This window comes from Diadema antillarum, unplaced genomic scaffold (genome assembly GCF_040938485.1).
Source record: "Diadema antillarum isolate AM-2024a unplaced genomic scaffold, OU_Dant_1.0 scf00000013, whole genome shotgun sequence".
Classification (NCBI taxonomy): Eukaryota; Metazoa; Echinodermata; class Echinoidea; order Diadematoida; family Diadematidae; genus Diadema; species Diadema antillarum.
This window is the reverse complement of record NW_027270902.1, coordinates 1407879-1427818: the sequence shown is the minus strand read 5'-3', so window position 1 is coordinate 1427818 and position 19940 is coordinate 1407879. Positions and strand designations below refer to the sequence as shown.

Below are 19940 nucleotides of genomic sequence, written 5' to 3'. Positions count from 1 at the left end.
TTGGCTTGGTATGTCTTAACTTGGTTACAGCAAAGCTTTCTTACAGTTAGAAGAGTTAAAAAAACAAGAGTTGAAGCAAAAACAAGAAAACAGGTGATTACAATAGTTCCAATGGAAGACATAACAGTTTGGAGCAGACAGATGGATCGAAGCAAAACTAAGCAGACAACATAGATCACATCCTTGGGTACAGGTATGAGGAAGCTGTGATTACAGCATGGACTTATTAAACTGCTCCTTCAGCTCTAGTCTGGCTACAACGGATAAGTGAACCTCATCAGGACCATCGGCCAGTCTGAGGGAGCGAGCCCAGGCATAGAACCCAGCCAGGGGGAAGTCATCACTCACCCCACCGCCACCATGAACCTGGATGGCACGGTCTATGACACCACAAGCCATGCGAGGCACCACAATCTTGATCATCGCAATCTGGAGCAAAGACAGCAAGGAACGCATTGCTATGAAGTAGTGTTAACTGACCTTGTGACATGATACAAGGAATATTTGTCAAAAAAAAAGGAATTAAGCTAGAATACCATAAGAATGAGAAAACTGGTAAAAAAGAGATGGATTTGGTGAAGCATCTAGAAAAGTATTCTGCATATCCACAGACTCATCAGCAACAAATTAAACAATATCAATTTTCTCTCCCACACTTGAGTGAAATAGATTTTTCTAATTCCCCCTTTATCAGCTTCACGATATCTTATTCATGTGTCAATAAAAGAGGTCCTCTTTGATGACAATAGCCTGTGCAATGCTGTGAATTCGTGCTTCTAACTCTGAGAGACTTTACTACCAGGTGCTTAGTTGTAACCTCACAAAAATTGGTCATCTAGTGCGGGACGAAATATGATTTATACTTCTCTGCTACTTTCTGCTGATCATCAGATGTGCCTCATGACAAATGAAGGCTAAAGACTCCTTAGATGGAGCTACATTGTATGTACACTTTAATAATGTAAAAGATATGACTTTTGGAAAGGAAATCTTCAGCATAAAACTGAATTAAAACTGGGAGTGTCGTCCTATTAAACAATCAAAGAGTCAAGAACTGATACCAGTTCATTAAGACATCAGATATAGATGGGGTTTCTACATCATAGGGAAGCCATGCCCTGTGTGGGCTGGGCTTGGTTCAGTGGAGACAAAGTATTCTCCTCACCTCCTTCCTGGCTCTCCGGGAGCCAAACTTGTCATGCATGTGGGCCGCCTTGAGCACCAGTAGCCTGGCCATGTCCAGCTCAATCCGACTCTCTGCTACCTGGTGCTGGATCACTTGCTGGTCACACAAACATTAAGACCAGAGTCCAGAGAGTTAACATTTGTATCCTCACTTGACAATAAATACATATTTCATGTAGAGCTATAACTATCAAGGCTTGGAACTGAATGTTATTCTTACATTTCTTGTACCATACTACAATAGGAGATTTAGGCTTCTACAAACCGTACATGACTTGCTGGCTAGCTTTTGTCTACTCCTGTGGACTTCTTCAGGCCAAGTGATTGTACCGTTTCTCTGACACTTGGCCTGAAGAAATCCACAGGAGAGGACGAAAGCTAGCCAGCAAGTCACTAAAGGTTGGTAGAAGCCTAAATCTCCTATTGTATGATCTTCCCACCCGATGAAAGTTTTCTGCATTGTACCATACTACTTCACATTTAATTGTACTTGCAGCAGTTGAATATTTACCGACACTTCAGACAATGTGTGACAGTCATATATAGTCAGATGCTAACCACTGTGGATAAAATATATAAGCTATTCATGACCAGAGTATGGTATATAAGAATGAAAGGAATTAGTTTTGCATACAGAGTGCAGTTTAGAACTTGTTTTGCATTGAGTACAGTTTAATACAGAGGTTCTCTTTTATACTGTCACAGTAAATGAAGAAGATCTTACACTCAATCTAATACAGATCAGGCATACAATCTTATTCACAGAGTGTAAGAATTAAAAAAAAAGAAAAACTCTGGCACATGCTATCACATCAAGACTTAAAATGAAATAATAAACTCCCTTAATATGTTGATAAAACTGGAATGTCATGGAATGACTTTCACAATGGTGTCTTACCATTCTGTTGAGTTTTCTGCCAAAAGCCACCCTCTGTTCAGCTCGTTGACACAGCATCTCAAGGGAACGTTCCGCCAAGCCAAGAAGCCTCATACAGTGGTGGACTCTCCCTGGACCAAGTCTACCCTGGGCGATTTCAAACCCTCTGCCTTCACCTGCATCAAGAAAAGAAAAAACTTTTCACTGACCATTCAGAGAGGCTTACATTTTTACGTCATTGCTAAGGAAAGTAAGTTCTATTATTTCGGACTGAATGATCAAAAGATGAAGAGATGACATCTAATAGGGAAGTTAAAAAGACAAAATTTTGTTCATGCTGGTGTTTGTAATACATGTACATGTAATGTCTCTTGATAAGCATATATCAATTCATACCAGGATACACCCGAATTATTGAATCACACTTCAGTAAAAGAAACAAATGGCAATGCCACATCACAAAATGTTATGACTGGAAACCACGTCCAGCCATTATATGGGGAATACACTGTACACTACCAGAGATAAAATCAAATGAAAAATTGAAGGCGATATGGATCATACCAAGAATCATGTTTGATGCAGGAACTCTCACATTTTTGAACTCCACTTCAAAGTGTCCATGAGGGGCATCTGTAACAGTGAAGAAAGGAAGGTGGTAGACTTTAACACACCTGGCAGTCTTAGTCACAGACAGATACAATGTACAACTCAATAGGATGGAAGCATTATTTTGAAGAAGTCTTAAATATTTATTACCAGAAATGGGAAACCAATGCTTGTAAACCCAAACATAACAAAATAGTAAAACACTAAATGCTTACATTTTCTGAAATATTTTTGATGAATGGCTATAGTATTTGTTGATGAGCAGAAAAGATACTTATCCAGGAAGAATGCATGGACAATGAATCAATAGTGGTATGAACTTTAACGACTAACAGAAACTAAAAAATTTGGCAGCATACAACATTCTCTGCTCTAGCTTCTTTAATTCTGCTTTCTAAGATATCCTTTGTTTGGCACATCATTCAATATTGCTCAAGACAATACATTTCAAATCGAGATTGGCATTAAAACTTGAGATCAATCTGACTTGCCATATACATGTATTTCTTACTAATCTCAGGTTCATCAGTTAAAGATATGAACTTACTATGGATGTATATTAAAAAAAAGAAAATTCTTGGGCATCCTCAGTATGAGGCAAGGTAAAGATAGTAAAAATCAGCACCTACCCACATTGCCAAAGACAGATAGAGGGCGCACTTTCCTAAAGCCTGGTGAGTCCGTTGGAACGATGATCATACTGTGTTGTTTGTGGCTGTGTGGATCAGGTCAAAGTGCAGAGTTCATTAGGACTTTTCATTTCTAATGGAATGAACAATGCTAACAAGAGCCAGATAAATGAACTTATTTATACCACCATGATGTGTATAAATGAAATATATTATCTACTTTCATTAGCCAGATACAAATGTAATTCTTAAATCATTCCAGTAGAAGCGCCAGAGAAATGCAACTATTTCCACATACAATTTCAATAATGTTATTATTCATGTTGCCTATTTGTAAACAGTTTCATAACACTTAACAAAGTGCAGGGATCCAAGAATGCAGAGTTCCGGTCATTACTGTCCTCTCAATGCAGGCAAGAAAAACAATTACAGACAAGAAGTAAAATTAACCAGCTGAGGACGAGTCCCGAGTACACTCGGGCAAGCGTCTATGGGAAATGCATGTTGTAGCAAAATCAAACCGTCCTCAATGGGTTAAAAGATAAGAGTACTTACATTGGATCGTTTTCTCCTCCAGTTCTGCCCATAACAATGGCTACTGCTAGTCTTGGGTCTCCAGCACCTAAAGGTGAAAGAGAAATGAAGAAAAAAAATACACATGAGATTATCATGTAAAGAGGAAGTGACCTTCAACTTGCAGTGATTACTTCATGACATGTGACTAGGTCATATGACTTGTATGGCTAAACATTCACTCGTACTTCAGATTTCATTATTTAATAGACATTTTGGGGGAACATGAAAGGTTTGGAAGGTGCAACTACAGCTGTAACTAATTGGAAATTAGTAACTGACATATATCACAAACATTCAAGACTACAGTGACTAATGCTGTTTCACAAATTAGTACTTAATGTTTATCCTAATACACATTTAAAATATTAAGACATTTACAAATAGAGATAGTAAACACTGTATCATTTAGCATGTCTTTTACATACTATAAATACATAAAACTCAATAGAATAGTACTCTTATTCAAGGCCAATATCATAGTGTATCAATGTTTCAAAGCAGTGGCGGATCCAGAGGGGGACGCACCAGGCGCGCACCCCCTCTTTATTTTTTATTTTTGGTTAAAACACAAGAAACAAAAAGGAAAAAAATGGGGGGGGGGGTGCGCCCCACTTTAGTTTTGAAAAGGCACCTCCCCTTTAGGGAATTAATGGATCCACCCCTGGAAAGTGCTACACTGGTTTAAGCAGCATTGGATGCATAACCATTCATTCTTGGGATAGAACCAAGGTGCGAATTACTAAAGAATGTAAACATTTCTCTCATCTTGGACACTTTTTGAAGGGCTATTGGATTATGAGGCAATGATAAGAGACTCACCGCTGCTCCACCATTTCTTGCCATTGATGATGTATTCATCCCCATCTCTTGTGAAGGTACACTGCATATTGGTAGCATCACTTGATGCTACGTCAGGCTCTACAAAGAATCATACAAGAGAGATTTGGATTGGGTTAGAAACAATGGTTATGAAATGTTCAGTGCTGCTGCTGACCAATCCACAAATATGATTTAAAAATCAAAGTCACTTCAACAATTCAGTGTAGTCTGATGTATTACTGTAAAACGAGGAATGTTCGCATGCATTTTAATTTCGTGAATTTTGCGAGTGCCAAGATTCGCGAAATTAAAATGCACACGAAAGTTCTTGTCCATACTATATGCATTGAATGCCAGTGGCAGTTCGCAAAAATTTCATGCCGCAAAGAAGGCCTTCGGCTCCAATTCGCGAAAAATTCACGCCGCGAATATATCATGTTTTACAGTAGTTGAAAGAAATATCAGCATTTTTTTTTTTTTCCAAATAGGGACCTCAAGAAAGGAAATCATAACCTACTGTATCGAAAAGAAGCTGAAGGCAAGGCATACTGATGTTAATTCAGATAATTGGGAAAATCAAAATATATCTCGGCTGACATGCAGGAGACTAAACTCTTGCAACAATGTTAGTTCTGAGATATCAAAAGCAATTTACTTTAAAACAGGCATGGAATGTTGTGTCAAAGAGGTCCTTCTAAATGCTTTGTACGCACGAGTGTGTGTGGTTGTCATTTTGCCGTTCTCAGGTGTGAGTACCAAGTACTCTGAGGTACCAGGTATACATTGACTTTACACAGACAAGCCTTATAAATGTTATCCTTCATCATCTGGAAAAAGGTCACACTTCCTGATACAAGGAAACAGACATATAAGATTGCGGGATGCTAAGACCATGAAAATCGAAACTATTTTATCATCATAAGATATTCCATCTTGCTTTAAAATCATTCAAGACCATGGGTATTCAATAATCTCCTTAAAAGATGATGTACTCCTATTTGATATGTATAAGGCCAGAACTTCTTCTCCACAATACATATATGTAAATGTGATCTCCACTGTGACATTAATGTGGTATATGTGTACCAATATCAATGATGATTAAGCTGATAAAAACACTAACCTAACAATGACACTCAATATCGTAAATATGGCAGTAAGGTAGCTCCCCTCTGAGAATCCAGGGAGGATTATAATTAATTGGATTGACTTCACTCCACCTGTCATGCAGTAACAGGACCTGATGCGGCCTTCCAGCAGTGGGCGGAGCCATTTTTCCTTCTGCTCTGGAGTCCCAAAGAGGTGGAGGACCTCCATGTTGCCAGTGTCTGAAGAAAACATGATAAGGACGCAGGAGAGTGAAAACACTGGCTTACAATCAATCAGGTATTATTACAGATCACATGCATTGTCTCTCCTTGCTGGATGATGTGTGTTAAGATGACTAAGTGGTGTTGCAAGAAAGTTGAAATCAATCGCAATTCCTGCAACTGACTACAAATTTGCAATATTTAGATATTTGCAATCGATTGCAACTTGACTTTCTTGCAACACCCCATTAGTATTCTCTGCACTTCCTACAACACCACCATCTGCACATAGTCCTACAAATATTATATCATATACTGTATACGCCATATATTTCATGAGTCTAAATTTTTGCAAATCGGGACTTCTGACGATTTCGCGAGTGGTTAAATTCGTGATTGTGAAGTCTTGTACTGCACAGCGCAGTGTACACGCATACATCACATTCACATCGGGATCAGAGTCATATTTTCGCGTGTCTTTAATTTCACGAATAGCACCTGACTAGCAAAATTCGCGAAAATAAAAACCTTGCGAAATATTCGGCGTATACAGTACTATGCTTCTTATCAGATATGAATTGTAAACTTGAAAGAGAGCACTTCAGTGCCAGAAAGCTGCAATTGATCACATACTCTGATTTGTAATGATGTGCATTCAATCATGTGAGTTGAAATCAAACCCACTTCTTGGGGATAATTAAAATTATTTTCTTTAAGAATATTAGGTGGGGATTTCATTGAACAGACTGATGGCAAAGTTGGAAACGGTAAGACAGAGACTCCAACCTAAAGCACCTTCTGATCTGGAGATTCTCCCGCCTGAGACCCCTAGCAAACAGGAGACTCCAAATTGATGTATGCGAAGCGCGAAGTTCCTAGGGTTCTAGATGCTCTCTGGTGCTATCTAAGGCTTATTTTTTCAGCATACAATAGCAATAAGTAAGAAATCCTTTCCAACGGGAGACACAGAGCCAGGGCGGGAGAAATTAAATATTAAGCGGGAGACCGGGAGATTCTGCAAAAATGGGTTTTCGGCGGGAGATCTCCCGTCGAAAACAGGAGAGTTGGAGTCTCTGGTAAGAGTGTAAATATGAAACTTGAAACTGTAATATTAAAATCAATCTTTTTTTCAAGAGCCAATGTCGGCGATGACAAGAGAACAGGGAATATATTGGATGGAATGAGGACAAGAGTAGCAAATATTCCAAACACTAATGAGGACAAAGAAGGCAGGAGTGAGCCAAGTTGGGGTACCTGGGGCTGCACAGTTGAAAGGTTCTGGGCCAATGGGGGATCGTCCCATCTCTTCAGCCATGTAGGCATATTCCAGCTGGGTTAGACCAGATTCACTTGGCAAGAACAGGTTCCACAGACCAGCCGCCTTGGCTTTGGCCTAATGTAGTGAGGTTAGGTGTGGGAAGAGATGTTAGCACTGACATTTGGTGTCTGGTATACCCCTTAACACATCATGAACAACATAATGCTGGATTAGAATGAAAACAGACTTTTCATTAATTTGAAAACTTGTCATTTCCAGCAAATAGCAGCAGAGGCTGCATGAAAATTTAGCATAAATACATTATTCTACTGAAAAAGAAGGTCAATGGAACACATGTTTTAAGGCAAAAAGGTCATTATATCAATATGTGTATCTTACATTCTGCTAGGATCAAAAGCTCAGGCCCCTTTTGACTCCATTTTACTCCATTGGCTCGCCTTTATTGGATAAGCAGTTTTCAGCAGCTTTTTTTTGCTACACTTACATTCTGATAACTTCATATCTTGGTTCAACTTACTTTCAGTTCTTCCATAATTGGTGGGATTGTCCATGGGTTCTCTGCAGTCTGCACATGCTTCATGAATATCTAGAAAGAGTTGGAAATCAATAAAACCCTAATATTAATTCATGTCAAACTATACAATCAAGCTTGCTTGAGTATACTTTTCACATGTTAAATAATCATCCATGTCAAAGGTTCATACAAATCTGACAGTGAACTGAATCAATATTCTACTGTCACAAAATCTTAAATAACATACTTTAAGGTACAAACTCTTTTGGTCCTGATAAATTACAACCTTGAACAATCAACATCATTACCAACAGTACTCACAGGCACTATGTGTGAGATAGACAAGATATATAATACATAGTGTAATGATAATGCACAATAAAATATATGGTGAGACAGTACAATACAATGAATCATCACGAATAGTGAATGAGAGCTAAAAAAAAAATGCTACTTTGTCATAAAGGAACAATCACTGTGGAATGCAAATGACATTTTGAGAAAGTCTTCCTAGCCACTTTCTTTGCTTCTTGACTACATAACAAATGGCATATTATATGCCTTCATATATTCACATAATGGATTCTCATCACAGAACTGAAACATAAATATTAAATCATGCTTCATGTTCATAGAATATTTGGAAGATTATGCAGCATGGTTAATAGGAATGTTCTATATTGATAATAATATTGGATCTTAAACCATTGAGGATGAGTCCCGAGTATACTCGGGCAAGCTTCTATGGGAAATGCATGCTGTAGCAAAATCAAGCCGTCTCCAACGGGTTAACGAGTCTCAAAGGGGCTTGATATTTTAAGTAAAAACAAACCACCTGAAAGGCTTTTATTCACAGCTAAGTCCATATTGACTGTTTGCAACTTACTGGTTCTGCAGGCAAGACCTCATTCTTCATGAAGTCTTTGACCTTCTGTAGAATCTCCTTGCCTCTCTCTGACATTGGTTCCATGGCTAAGAATGGGGGGCTATTCTCACTGAGGGAATTCACTTGTCTTGTTTCTAGTTTCCTTGACTGCATTCTAATCACAGAATCAGAATGACATAGAATTGAAATCAAGATTTGTTCCTTCCGTATCACAGTCCTGGTTGATTAGTTGGAATTGACAGAAACGACTTGCAGCACAAATATATCAGAATTACCTATTGGCTTACAATCAGTAAATATGTATTATTTTTTTCAAAAAGATAAAGGATCATTACATTCATAATGACAAAGGGATTTTTTTTAAATTTGTAGACATAGTGATCAAGCTTATTGACCAATATCTGCCTAGTAGTATTCAATATTTGATTCGGCACGCCGTACACCGGGGTACCGTTGTAACCCGGGGTACCGCGTTGTATAGCGCCATCTCATGCCCATTATTTATAATGCGTTTCCGAATTCAGATACGCCGATTCTGAATTCGGATACGGCAAAGTCGTCGCAATGAACTAGCACCATAGGTGTTTTTCGAAGTACACTTGAATGCATTAATTGATGCATAATCACAAATAAGAAAACATTTTTTGTGCATAATAATACTAAAAAATATTTTGACACATTTTTTGGTAAGCCAGGGTACAGCGCTGAAAAAAAAAAAAATTAATTCAACAAAATGGCGAATTATCATTTGGTACCCCAGGGTACCAAATATTGCATCATTTGTAAGACTGTCCTATTGAAGGCTCCTTGATGTTAGACCAGTCACTAGTTGCTGATACATTACATACTTTTTATATATATGGGCTACTATCGGGAAAATATCCACAATACCTGAGAGGAAGAAAGAGTATTTGCTTCACTGTGTAAACATAACCCACGTGCATACCCCTTTTTGTGTGTTCTATCGAATTAACATGCAACCTAAATTGCATGTATTTCTGTGAAGAAATCATACTCATAATACCGTTGTGACATAAAATTACTATACAAAACAAAAACAAAACATGAGTTTATACATATATTTGAACACCAAAATAACTGATTAATTTGTATATATATTTCTGAGAGTTTGCCTTAATCATTTGTCATTGCTGGTTCTTATGATATGCTCAATGGTCACTATCTTGAATACCGTTTGAAGTTGTACACTTTTCTCTGTGTCTGTAACCCACAGTATGGCATCGTACTAGTCTAGTTTGGAGAATTCTAGAGACTTGTGGTTTTATCAGTGATATCAAATTTATCTAGCAGGTTTTGTGTCAATAATCATACTAATCTCTGAACTGTGATTACTCTGCCTATTACACCAAGCTATCCATAGCCTTCAATTGTACATACATAACATTTACTTATCTTATGCACGATGATGTTGATTCACTATTCCTTTAAGTACAAAGAAAGAGAAGCTACAAACAGTGATTGGAATCACAGCATACATCTTGGAATGTTATGTAACAAGGAAATAAGAGTCACATTGTATTTCAACTCACCCTTTTCCTACATGCAATGCGACATCAGAAAGAAGTCTTGCTATATCCTGTAGTCCTGAGGCAGACTCTGAGCTTGCATTACCCAGCCTAGACCTGGCATAGACACCCTGTGTGCAAACAGACAGACCAAAGGTCATGTGTGCACAAAGCTCACTGAACAGTTCAAAGGTCACTTTTTATCTGACTTAGGGCACACTTCACATGTATACCAAAGTTAAGGCAAAGTCAATGTCATATCCAGCAAACAATTTACCACTATTTCAATACACTTACATGTAAGAGCCCTTTCAAATAAACACACTCATATCAATAGCTGTGAAGAGCAAGATTTTGGTTTGGTTAGGCAATTCGCTTTTAACAAGTACGTATATATAATTCCTTTTTAACTCGTTGAGGACGAGTCCCGAGTATACTCTTCTTCTTCTTCTTCTGATTAAGTCTGCCTCCTTCAATAGACTGAAGATTCTTGCAGACTGGTGCTATTTACATTATAATACTCAGGCAAGCGTCTACGGGAAATACGTGTTGCAGTAAAATCAAACCGTCCTCAATACAAGTTGTATGTATTGTGTGCTCTAAAACAGATAGGAATGAAAACCAAAGCAACGCAAAGAAGTTGCAACATAAAAACATATATTAGAAAAAAAAAATATAGAACTTGACATCATAACTATGAAGGCTCAGGAAGAACTGATTACATGAGGATAAATTTGAGAATTGGAGGATCAAAATATGTGGAAAAACTGGAATGGACTCTTTTAACACACTGTCTGTTATCAACAACCTCCTTTGACAACACTTTACCTCACATATTGACGATGCTCTGAAGTAAGAGAGAGCTAGATAGAATTCCCAGTCCCGGACAGGGAATGGTTCCCCCGTGTGACTGCAGTAGACTCTCATGTACTCATCTCTGTTGGGGATACCTGGCACAGTATTGATGTCACTACCACCAGCTAAGAAGGCAAGAGAACAATAAGAGTCTTGTTAAGTAACAAGTCCCTCTGAGAGGAATTCAACATTACTTTCAATTGCATTTTACACAGGAATATATCTATGTCATAGGTATGTATTTGAAATTGTTGTTAGCCTGAAAAAGATTGTTCTCTGGATTTGCATATCACCCATAACCTACTTGTATGCTGCACACTGGATAACTTTAGGGGGAATAAAACTCGATCCATCTATCTATCTATCTATCTATCTATCTACCTACATGTATCTATCCATCTATTTTATCTATCTTTCTATCTACCCATGTATCTTTCTATCTACTTACTTGAATCTATCTATCTTTCTATCTACCCATCTACCTATCTATCTACTTATATCTACCGACCTACCTATCTACAACTGTATCTAACTATCTAAATGTGTCTATCCGTCTGTTCAAAGCAGTTTGTAAATGAAGAAACGACGCTCCCCAGTCATCCTGGTCACCTTTCATTTGGAATCTCAAAGATTTCTGTCATTGTATCAAAAAATAAAAAGGAAAATGGTTGGAAGCAGTCAAGTTTAAAAATTAGTACAATGTGGCAATCTGAACACAGTATGAAACACAAAGAGGACAAAGTACATAGCAATGAACAGGAGAATGAAAGCTAGTTTGAGAATTCAAATTGAAGTATATGATTGCCTTAAGAAAGAGCAAGTATGTAAATATTTGTAAGATTTGGCCAAATGAATGATAATTTTGTATCATGATAACTTAACAGTATGTTGAGTATTAAAGTTGTATTGGCTGTGAAGGGGTGATACACTAAAATAATCTGAGTAAAAAGGGGAATATCATTCAGACATATCTAGAAAAGGTGTATGTGTGCACTAAATGATGAGAGATGTAATGCAAGATACAAAATATCATCGTATGATGGAGATGAGTAAGTTAAAGGAGCCGTACGGATGTTGTGTTAGATAACTTCGCAACATTGAAATAGTTACGACTACTTACAACTTGTTACAGTACACCCACTTCATTATCAGTCTGTGTTTTTCACCAACCTTTAACTTAACACAAATTTCAATATAAAGCAACATTCATATTCATTCTGTAGAACTGATAGGGATATGATGAAGTGTGATATTATCTTAGGACAACAAAGGTATTAGTATAAAGAATTGATTCTATTCCTCCAGGCAACTAGATGTACCATGTCAATTAACCCGTTGAGGACGGACTGATTTTGCTACAACACGCACTTCCCATAGACACCTGCCTGAGTATACTCAGGACTCGTCCTCAACGGGTTAATGTCACATCTCCTGCATCACTGAAAATAAGTGTTTCATATTGTCACTCACCGAGAGGATTCCCAACACCGCCCTCGTAGTCAGAAGGCCAGTAGTACGGAGAACAATTATAGGCCAGATCAGTCAGTGGGTCTCCTAGTGTGGATAGCTCCCAGTCCAATACTGCTATCACTTCAGGCTGTGTGGAAGAAGTGTGCAAATTTTTCATTTATTGGCAATAGCCTTGTTCCTCTGGATAATGTGGTGTGTACTCTTACTGGGCAGAGAATAAGTTTCACCACAGAATGTAACAGTGTGCAGTGTTCAGTAGAGTCATTACCAAGTTTTAAAAAATGTATGCAAGCATTTCAGCTCCTTGAGCAATTTGGAATTTTTTGCGAGTAACAATAATGACTTGGTATTTCTCACACATTGTGTGCTGGTCAGATCTCTTACAATGTTTCAGTAAGTCAAGCTGATAAAAAAAAAAAAAGAATAATCCAAAAGATGAAACACAAAAAGTAAGTGGCATTAGGCCTGTGTTTGACATGACACAAAAAATCCAATTGAATGTGAAGTAAAGATTACATAATCTTTCGTGTGAGCCAAGAGAAACAAAACCAAGTCGAAAAGAGTTCGTGGTATCAGCATATTTTTTCCACATATGAAACTATTTACAGTTATGACAATTTAAAGGAAAAGATCGCCATTATTATTGTCTCACTACCTTTGTTGGGTGGAAGATCATATTCTCCAACCGGTAGTCTCCATGCACAATGGTACACTTCTCCTCAGCTTTTGGAATGTTGTTTGGAAGCCATTCAAACAGCTCTGTAGCCGATGGAACTTCTGGTAAGGAGGCTATCTTGACTGCGCCTTGAAACTGCCTTGTCCAAGTGTTAACCTGGATGAGATACTCAGAGCTGATAAAAACGGGACCTGGACCCTCTTACATCCCAGACTTATTACCATGGTAACTTACACGAACAGCGATTAAACTGACTGGCTACTACAAAGGTGATGTTTGGACCTGCAACAGAGCTTCGAAAGTATCAATTCTCTGACAGTTTTTAATCTATGCATCAATGAGATGTATCAATGAGATGTCAAATCAAAAGTTCATCTGATAGGACTGATAGGAGTCCACAGGAATGCTAATTTTCAGCTCTGTCGGGTTTGACTAATGATATTGAATGACATGATCAGTGCTTTGTTTCTTATACAGGTGTCATTGCATATCATCTTTTTTCCTGCTTGGGAAGTTTCTGAGAAGTTTAAAATGTCATATTCAGCATTTTAAGAAATGTCTTTTTGCCATTTATATTGCAATAGTGAAGTAAGGTTGTGGGCAGCTCTCTCTCTCTCCATAGCAATACAAGGTTCTACATAGAACTGATCTTCTGAAAGCAGTGTAACTCTTTTGTAAAAATATTGCATATCTAATTGCTATATATCTAATTAAATATGTAGATGATGGATACAACAAAGAGGAAGAAGAAGAAGAAGACTCTAATCGTCTATGCCTCCTGGTCCAAACTTCAAGTACTGCTACATCTTATGCAAGTAGAAAAAATGAGAACATCTTTAGAAAAAACAAACAATACATTTGAAAGAGTATCATTCTTGTACACCCTGGTATAAAGGAATCATGATACATCTTGGGCTGCACAGAGAATCTAAAAAATTTCGGTCTGCAACACAGACCTGTATCTACAACAACCAGTCAGTCATTGCTTAGCAACACTGGCCTACCTGTCGCCTGCAGAAACCTCCAACCTTGCCGTAACCATGGAGACCAAGTTTGCTGTAGTCTAGGGAGTGAAGGTGTGCTAGGGTCTTGATCATTGCAAAGTAAATCTCCCTCCTCTCATTTGGACTAAGGTCCAGCAGGGCGAGGTCCCTGAAGATACGCCCCTAAGTAAGAGATGAGAAGCGGAAAGGTTCATTGAGAAATTATTATACACAGAACAGAACAGAGACACAATTCGAAACAGCAACAATCAGACTAAACAAAATGAAATGGTCTCTAAGAATATGACAAACATTAACCTGTTGAGGATAGGCTGATTTTGCTGCAACAGGTATTTCCTATAGAAACTTGCCTGAGTATACTCAGGACTCATCCTCAACGGGTTAAGAGGAAGAGAAAGAGACACTGCATACAAAATTAAGCACAAACGAAAATCAGTAAAATGAGAAAAATATCTGCATCGAGAATAGCTCATATTCCTATCAGCAAGAAATAAACAACACCTTTCATCTAAATAAATCTGTTAGACAAACAGAACACTATGGGGTCATCCTACCACAGAAGTCTGCCACAGAATGTTTATCATGAATGATCTAAGAGGGAACATGAGAAGACTATTGCATCAATCTTCCAGATAAAGCGGCTGCTGGAACTGGCCAGTTTGCAGGGAGCACACCCAAACTATGACTCACCCTGACATGTTCCATGACATAGAACTCTGTTCCAATGACTGATGGATCCTCACAGTGTGCCAAGGGCTTAGGAACAGGGAATCCTGCCCCATAGAGGGCGCTCTGTATACGATACTCTCTGCCAACCTGACATAAGATGCAAAACATAACATTTGCAAAATTCATTGTTCAGTGAAAGTTTTTGCAGTCTATCTATCTATTGTCATGGTGATGCATACATTTAATCCAACATCAAGAAGCATTTTAACTCACAACTCAAGTTTAATATAGTTTATGATATTCAGCAGACTAGAACATTACATAATGGGTACTAATAAATGACATATCACTTCTAGCATCCGTGGTTGATAAAGCTCAAAATGGAGAATGATATCCCTTTTACATTTCACATCACTCTTATATCAACATACTTTCCCAAGCAAAACTTTTTGTCTCCTAAAATGTCACATAAACTATTAAACCTTGCAAAACCCCTCAAGATAAAGAAGAGTATGGGTGTGAAGTCAATCTCAAACTCTGATATTAAGACATGACTAAAATGAGGGTCAACTATTTGTAAACTCTTCTAAAAGCAATGCAACTTATGCATATGCAGGAAGTGTACACACAAGGATCATCAGAAATGTTCTACTACTACAAATCTAGTTTGGACACTTAGTTTGTCTTCACTGAAAACAAAACATAAATTTGACAGTACTGGTACTTTGTCTTTCACTCAAAGCAAAAAGAAGTATGCAAACTTTTTTTTTTTTTTAATTTGTGATGCATTGTGAATAAATTTCTGATTGGAGAAAATAAATGGAAAATGAATTGACAGGAACTATGTGAAGAACAGATTGTACCTAACTTGTAATTGAACTTGACCTTGTATTCAACTCTAATACCTAAGGTTATTCTTCCCTTGCACTGACTTCTTAAATTGTGTTCTATCAGTTCCTTAAGGATTGCAAATTTATCTCAGGAAGTAAAGAGGAAAAAGAAGATTTTGACCATTGAAATCACTCAATGGTCCCCTTGGCTACTGTCTGCAATTTTGCCTACTAGTATTTCTTCACTTTCTTCTCAAAACTCAGTAATGGTTTAGAAACAATAGAAAATCACAACATGAATTAGAAAACGCATAAACCAAGAAAAAATATGAAAGACTGCCTGTGTACTATGTTCTATCCCCATATGAATTACACCTTCCTTGAATCTGCAGTTAACTCCAGCTCCAAAGATATGATTTTACCAGAACTTGTTTAACTGCCAACATTCATTCTCTGAAAAAATACAAATAATTTTACTGTCACTCCTGTTGCTATTGAAGACTAAGCATTTGTGACAGGCTGTGTTGCTTGTTGCAGATGACAAGAAAAGAAAATTATATAAAAATATATGTAATACATCAATATATTATCATTATTACATATGTTTTGAATGAATATTTCTATACAATGAAACTAAACAGTAGATTGTAACTCTATGACCCAATCCTCAATATTCTTACCTGATGAGCCCCTTTAAGAAGTCTTCCTGGTGGCTTCTTCCTCATCACAAGTTCTCTTCCATCTTTGTTTACATAGAAAGTTGGATTGGACTGACCTGACCTACAAAAACACAGGTCAAAAGACAACATAACCAGGCAGGTGCAAAGTAGTGTTGAGAATACAAATTTGATGTAATCTGTAGGTATCGGTACCCATACAACCTCATTCAACCATTAAAAAGAAATCAAACCTTAAAGGTAAGTAGATTCCATTAATAATCACATTGATGCTATGCTGTGAGAAGTCCTCAAACAGTTCATAGATACATTGTAGAGTGCTCCTCTCTGTACCACATGTTTATCAGTTCTATGGCATATGATACACATGAACATGATGTAATTGGTCCCACCCCTCACAACACTGAGTCTCTAAAACCTGGAATATTGTACAGTTTGAAAATTTTCATAACTTTTGCATTTTACTATTACAGTGACAACTACAGTGCAAAACTAAAGTCTTGAAAGTATCATGGTGATATCAATGTAATACACAGAATATCTTTTTGTGAACTGTATAAGTCAAGTAAATGCACTGAAATTGGTTTTAAGTTTGTGTGTCGTTGTTGCAGCCCTAAAAACTGGATTCCTGTCATTGTAGAGGTACTGTACATTGTAGGTTTTAATACATACTTGTAGATCTTTTTCAGAACAAAATTGAAAGCTCTTTAGGATGTAGCTCTGGGAAACAATATTGTATATATCTGGTTACCGGTAATTTTGTTGGACCTGGAAAAAAATCATTGTTCTCGGTATAAAAGGGGAGCATACATTGTAATTCTCCAGAGACATGGGTTACTTTTGCATTTCTTTTTTTTTTTAATTCGAGGTGTATTCAAGTAAGATTTCATACATATCTATGATATTGGGAAACTATTAGTCTTTAAACACACAAAAATTGTGTGACATATGCAAAAGGAATACATGGTCTTTAAGTGCTATGAATAGCAACATTTCTAACAATTATCCTTTCACATTATATCAAATTGATGGTCTAAAATATTAAAGGGATGGCATAGTATTGGATAAGGTGAGAATTCAGCTTTTAACTTTTTACGAGATACTTAGAAACCACTCTATGAAATGTTAAAGAGTATACAATTCTAAGAGGAATTCAGAATTTATTTTCAGATGAAAATCAGTTTTGAAATGACTAATGTCCAAACACAAAGTACCGTAGTAAAACAAAACAAATGTGATGTAAAGTGGGTCCCACCTTTTATTAGAATCGCTCAGTTTTGGATATCTCAGCCATTTCAAAACCAATTTTCATCAAATAAACTTCGAATTCCTCTTAGTCTTCTTATTATAGAATTATGTGGTCTGCCACATTTCATTCGAAAAGAAATTTCTCATTATCTCAAAAATCATCATCAAAAAACGTTGGCAACCTGAAGCATGAAAGAAGTCCCACATCAACCACAACTGCACCATCCCTTTAAATTTAATAAAAATTATCATAACAATAAATGACATGTGTACTAAATATCAAATAAAAATTAATAAGACACTGTAGGTCCCTAATAAGTTGCAACTGCATGCGTATGATAGTACCCGGTACTGATATAACCGCACCAGTGACCCCAATACGTTGTTACAGCGCCCCGCACCGGGGTTAGTACTGATACTAATATCAATAACACTAATGACGGTGATAATCATAATAATGATGACAATAACAAGACTGACAGAAGCAGGATGGTTTCCAATTTCAACAGTACAATCACGGTTTACATGGAGCTTTGGAGGCTGAGTGCACGAGCACTCCCCCCCCCCCCCCCCCCAAAAAAAAAAGAGGCAAACGACATTAGTAGGCTACTCTACACACAACACATAAAACAATTTTAACACTAAAAAGCACTTTAGTTTCGTTCAGGAGTACAACTTTACGGCGTCCAACGACCAGGAAGCACCAGAGTGAGCCCTTGGAATTGGGCTTTGATACAATACGAGTGCACGACTACCACCTAGCTTACTATTAAAGCTAGGCTGACACTTGCACGACTTTTGGCCACGATTTTGTCGTGGCAAGTCGTGCCATTTTGGGGCACGAACTGGGAGGCTCCCGCACTGTTCACGACTACTTCACGATGAGTTCACGAATGCTTGCCCATCAGTGTCCACATTGACACGAACTGGCACGACGAGTTCATGCATAGTTTGCTCATAGTTTGCACATAGTCATGCCGACTTGGGCACGCCATATAAAAAGGGGGCCTCCCCAACCCTGGTCATCGTTGTCTCTTCACTGGCGATCTCCGGGTGGAATAGCAAGCAGTGTCCAGGAAGCCCTATAAGTCCCCGCACCAACGCAAGCGCCACTGTCGCGCAGTAGTCGTGAACTGCTCGTGCCATGCGCAAACTGTTCGTGAAGTGCGTAAACTAGTCGTGAAATGCTTGTGCCATCAATACGTGAAGTACACGTGACCGTGTCAGTGGGAAGGCACGGCCACGCTGCGATGCGCACCAATTCGTGAACTACTCGTGAACTCAACGTGAGCTATTCGTGAACTATTCGTGACAGTTCGTGACAGTCGTGGCATGGCGCGCACTGGCAAGCATCCTCTAACGTTACAGTTCAAAGTACCCGTAATCTAACTTGACGAGTGTATATATATTGAAGTTGTTTATAATCAAAGAGAGTGTATACGTGTATATTAGATTTATTTCTGATCCCAATATAATCATCAAATCCTTATTTTCTTGTCATTGATTTCAAACAAATATAATTTCAAGTTCCCAATAAGAAATTCACTAAAGAGTTTAATATTTCATTTTTTGAATAATAAAAGAATAATTGATTATTTAATTAATTCCTTTTGTTTACATTTGTCTTTGTGTTGTCTCAACCGATCTCTGGTAAAGTAATTTTTGGAGGTAATACTAATACACGCAAGAATTATACATTCTGTATTAATATATTGGTAGTTAAAATCCTCCACAATTTCAAAATTCTCGTCCCGACATGGCACGCAGTCACGACGGGTTTTAATACGCACACTTCACGCCAGTTTACGACTAGTTTGCGCACTGCACTGGCACGAATGCGTGCCACAGAATCGTGCAAGTGTCAGCTCTCTTGGCTCTAGCTACAATGTAACCTGACCTGGCGCTGGCTGGTGGGTTGTGTGGCTCCACCTTGGGCTGTGCCTGTGGATGTGGGTCTCGTCAGACTCGCAGCAGCCGATTCATACTCATAGATTAAATACTACGATATTTTACAAGAATTAGTCACAACTGCCTTACCGGTACTGCAGTACTGTGAGCTTCGATGGCCCTCCAGGAAAGTTGTAGACGTTCTTCTTAAGATATTCATGGAGACTGTCTTCGTCGAAGCGATGCTGCTTCCGAACTTTGCTTGCGTCTACTGCCATGATTGCTCCTGTCTGAGAGCTGAGTACAATCGCGGTTTTCGGTGGAGGAGTATACCTCAGCGAGTATGGTTGGGGCACCACCTATCGACAGGGCACCTTCCCATCGACACCCTGCGTATCATGGCTGTTTGCGTAT

The 19940-nt window shown here is 38.0% G+C and overlaps 1 protein-coding gene across 1 annotated transcript; it reads right to left on the bottom strand.

Annotated features, from left to right (window-relative positions):
• Positions 1–210: 210 nt before the first annotated feature.
• LOC139721195 (acyl-CoA dehydrogenase family member 11-like) lies at positions 211–19806 on the bottom strand. Its single transcript, XM_071632526.1, has 19 exons — positions 19677–19806; positions 16395–16494; positions 14906–15031; positions 14216–14377; positions 13191–13367; positions 12536–12662; positions 11039–11190; positions 10235–10341; positions 8685–8838; positions 7802–7870; positions 7260–7398; positions 5916–6023; positions 4696–4794; positions 3856–3922; positions 3301–3386; positions 2627–2695; positions 2084–2238; positions 1166–1282; positions 211–429 (listed from the first exon to the last, which is right to left on the bottom strand). The coding sequence occupies exons 1-19, from the start codon at positions 19802–19804 to the stop codon at positions 211–213; spliced, it is 2361 nt and encodes a 786-aa protein (XP_071488627.1). The 5' UTR covers positions 19805–19806.
• Between the last annotated feature and the right edge of the window lie 134 nt (positions 19807–19940).

Excerpts from the sequence above, each read along its gene's own strand:
- LOC139721195 (XM_071632526.1), bottom strand. The coding sequence starts at position 19,804 with ATGGCAGTAGACGCAAGCAAAGTTCGGAAGCAGCATCGCTTCGACGAA. Across the intron at positions 14,378-14,905 it reads ATGTCATGGAACATGTCAGG|GGGCGTATCTTCAGGGACCT; the intron begins GTGAGTCATAGT and ends TCTCTTACTTAG. Across the intron at positions 6,024-7,259 it reads TTTCAACTGTGCAGCCCCAG|ACACTGGCAACATGGAGGTC; the intron begins GTACCCCAACTT and ends TGTTTTCTTCAG.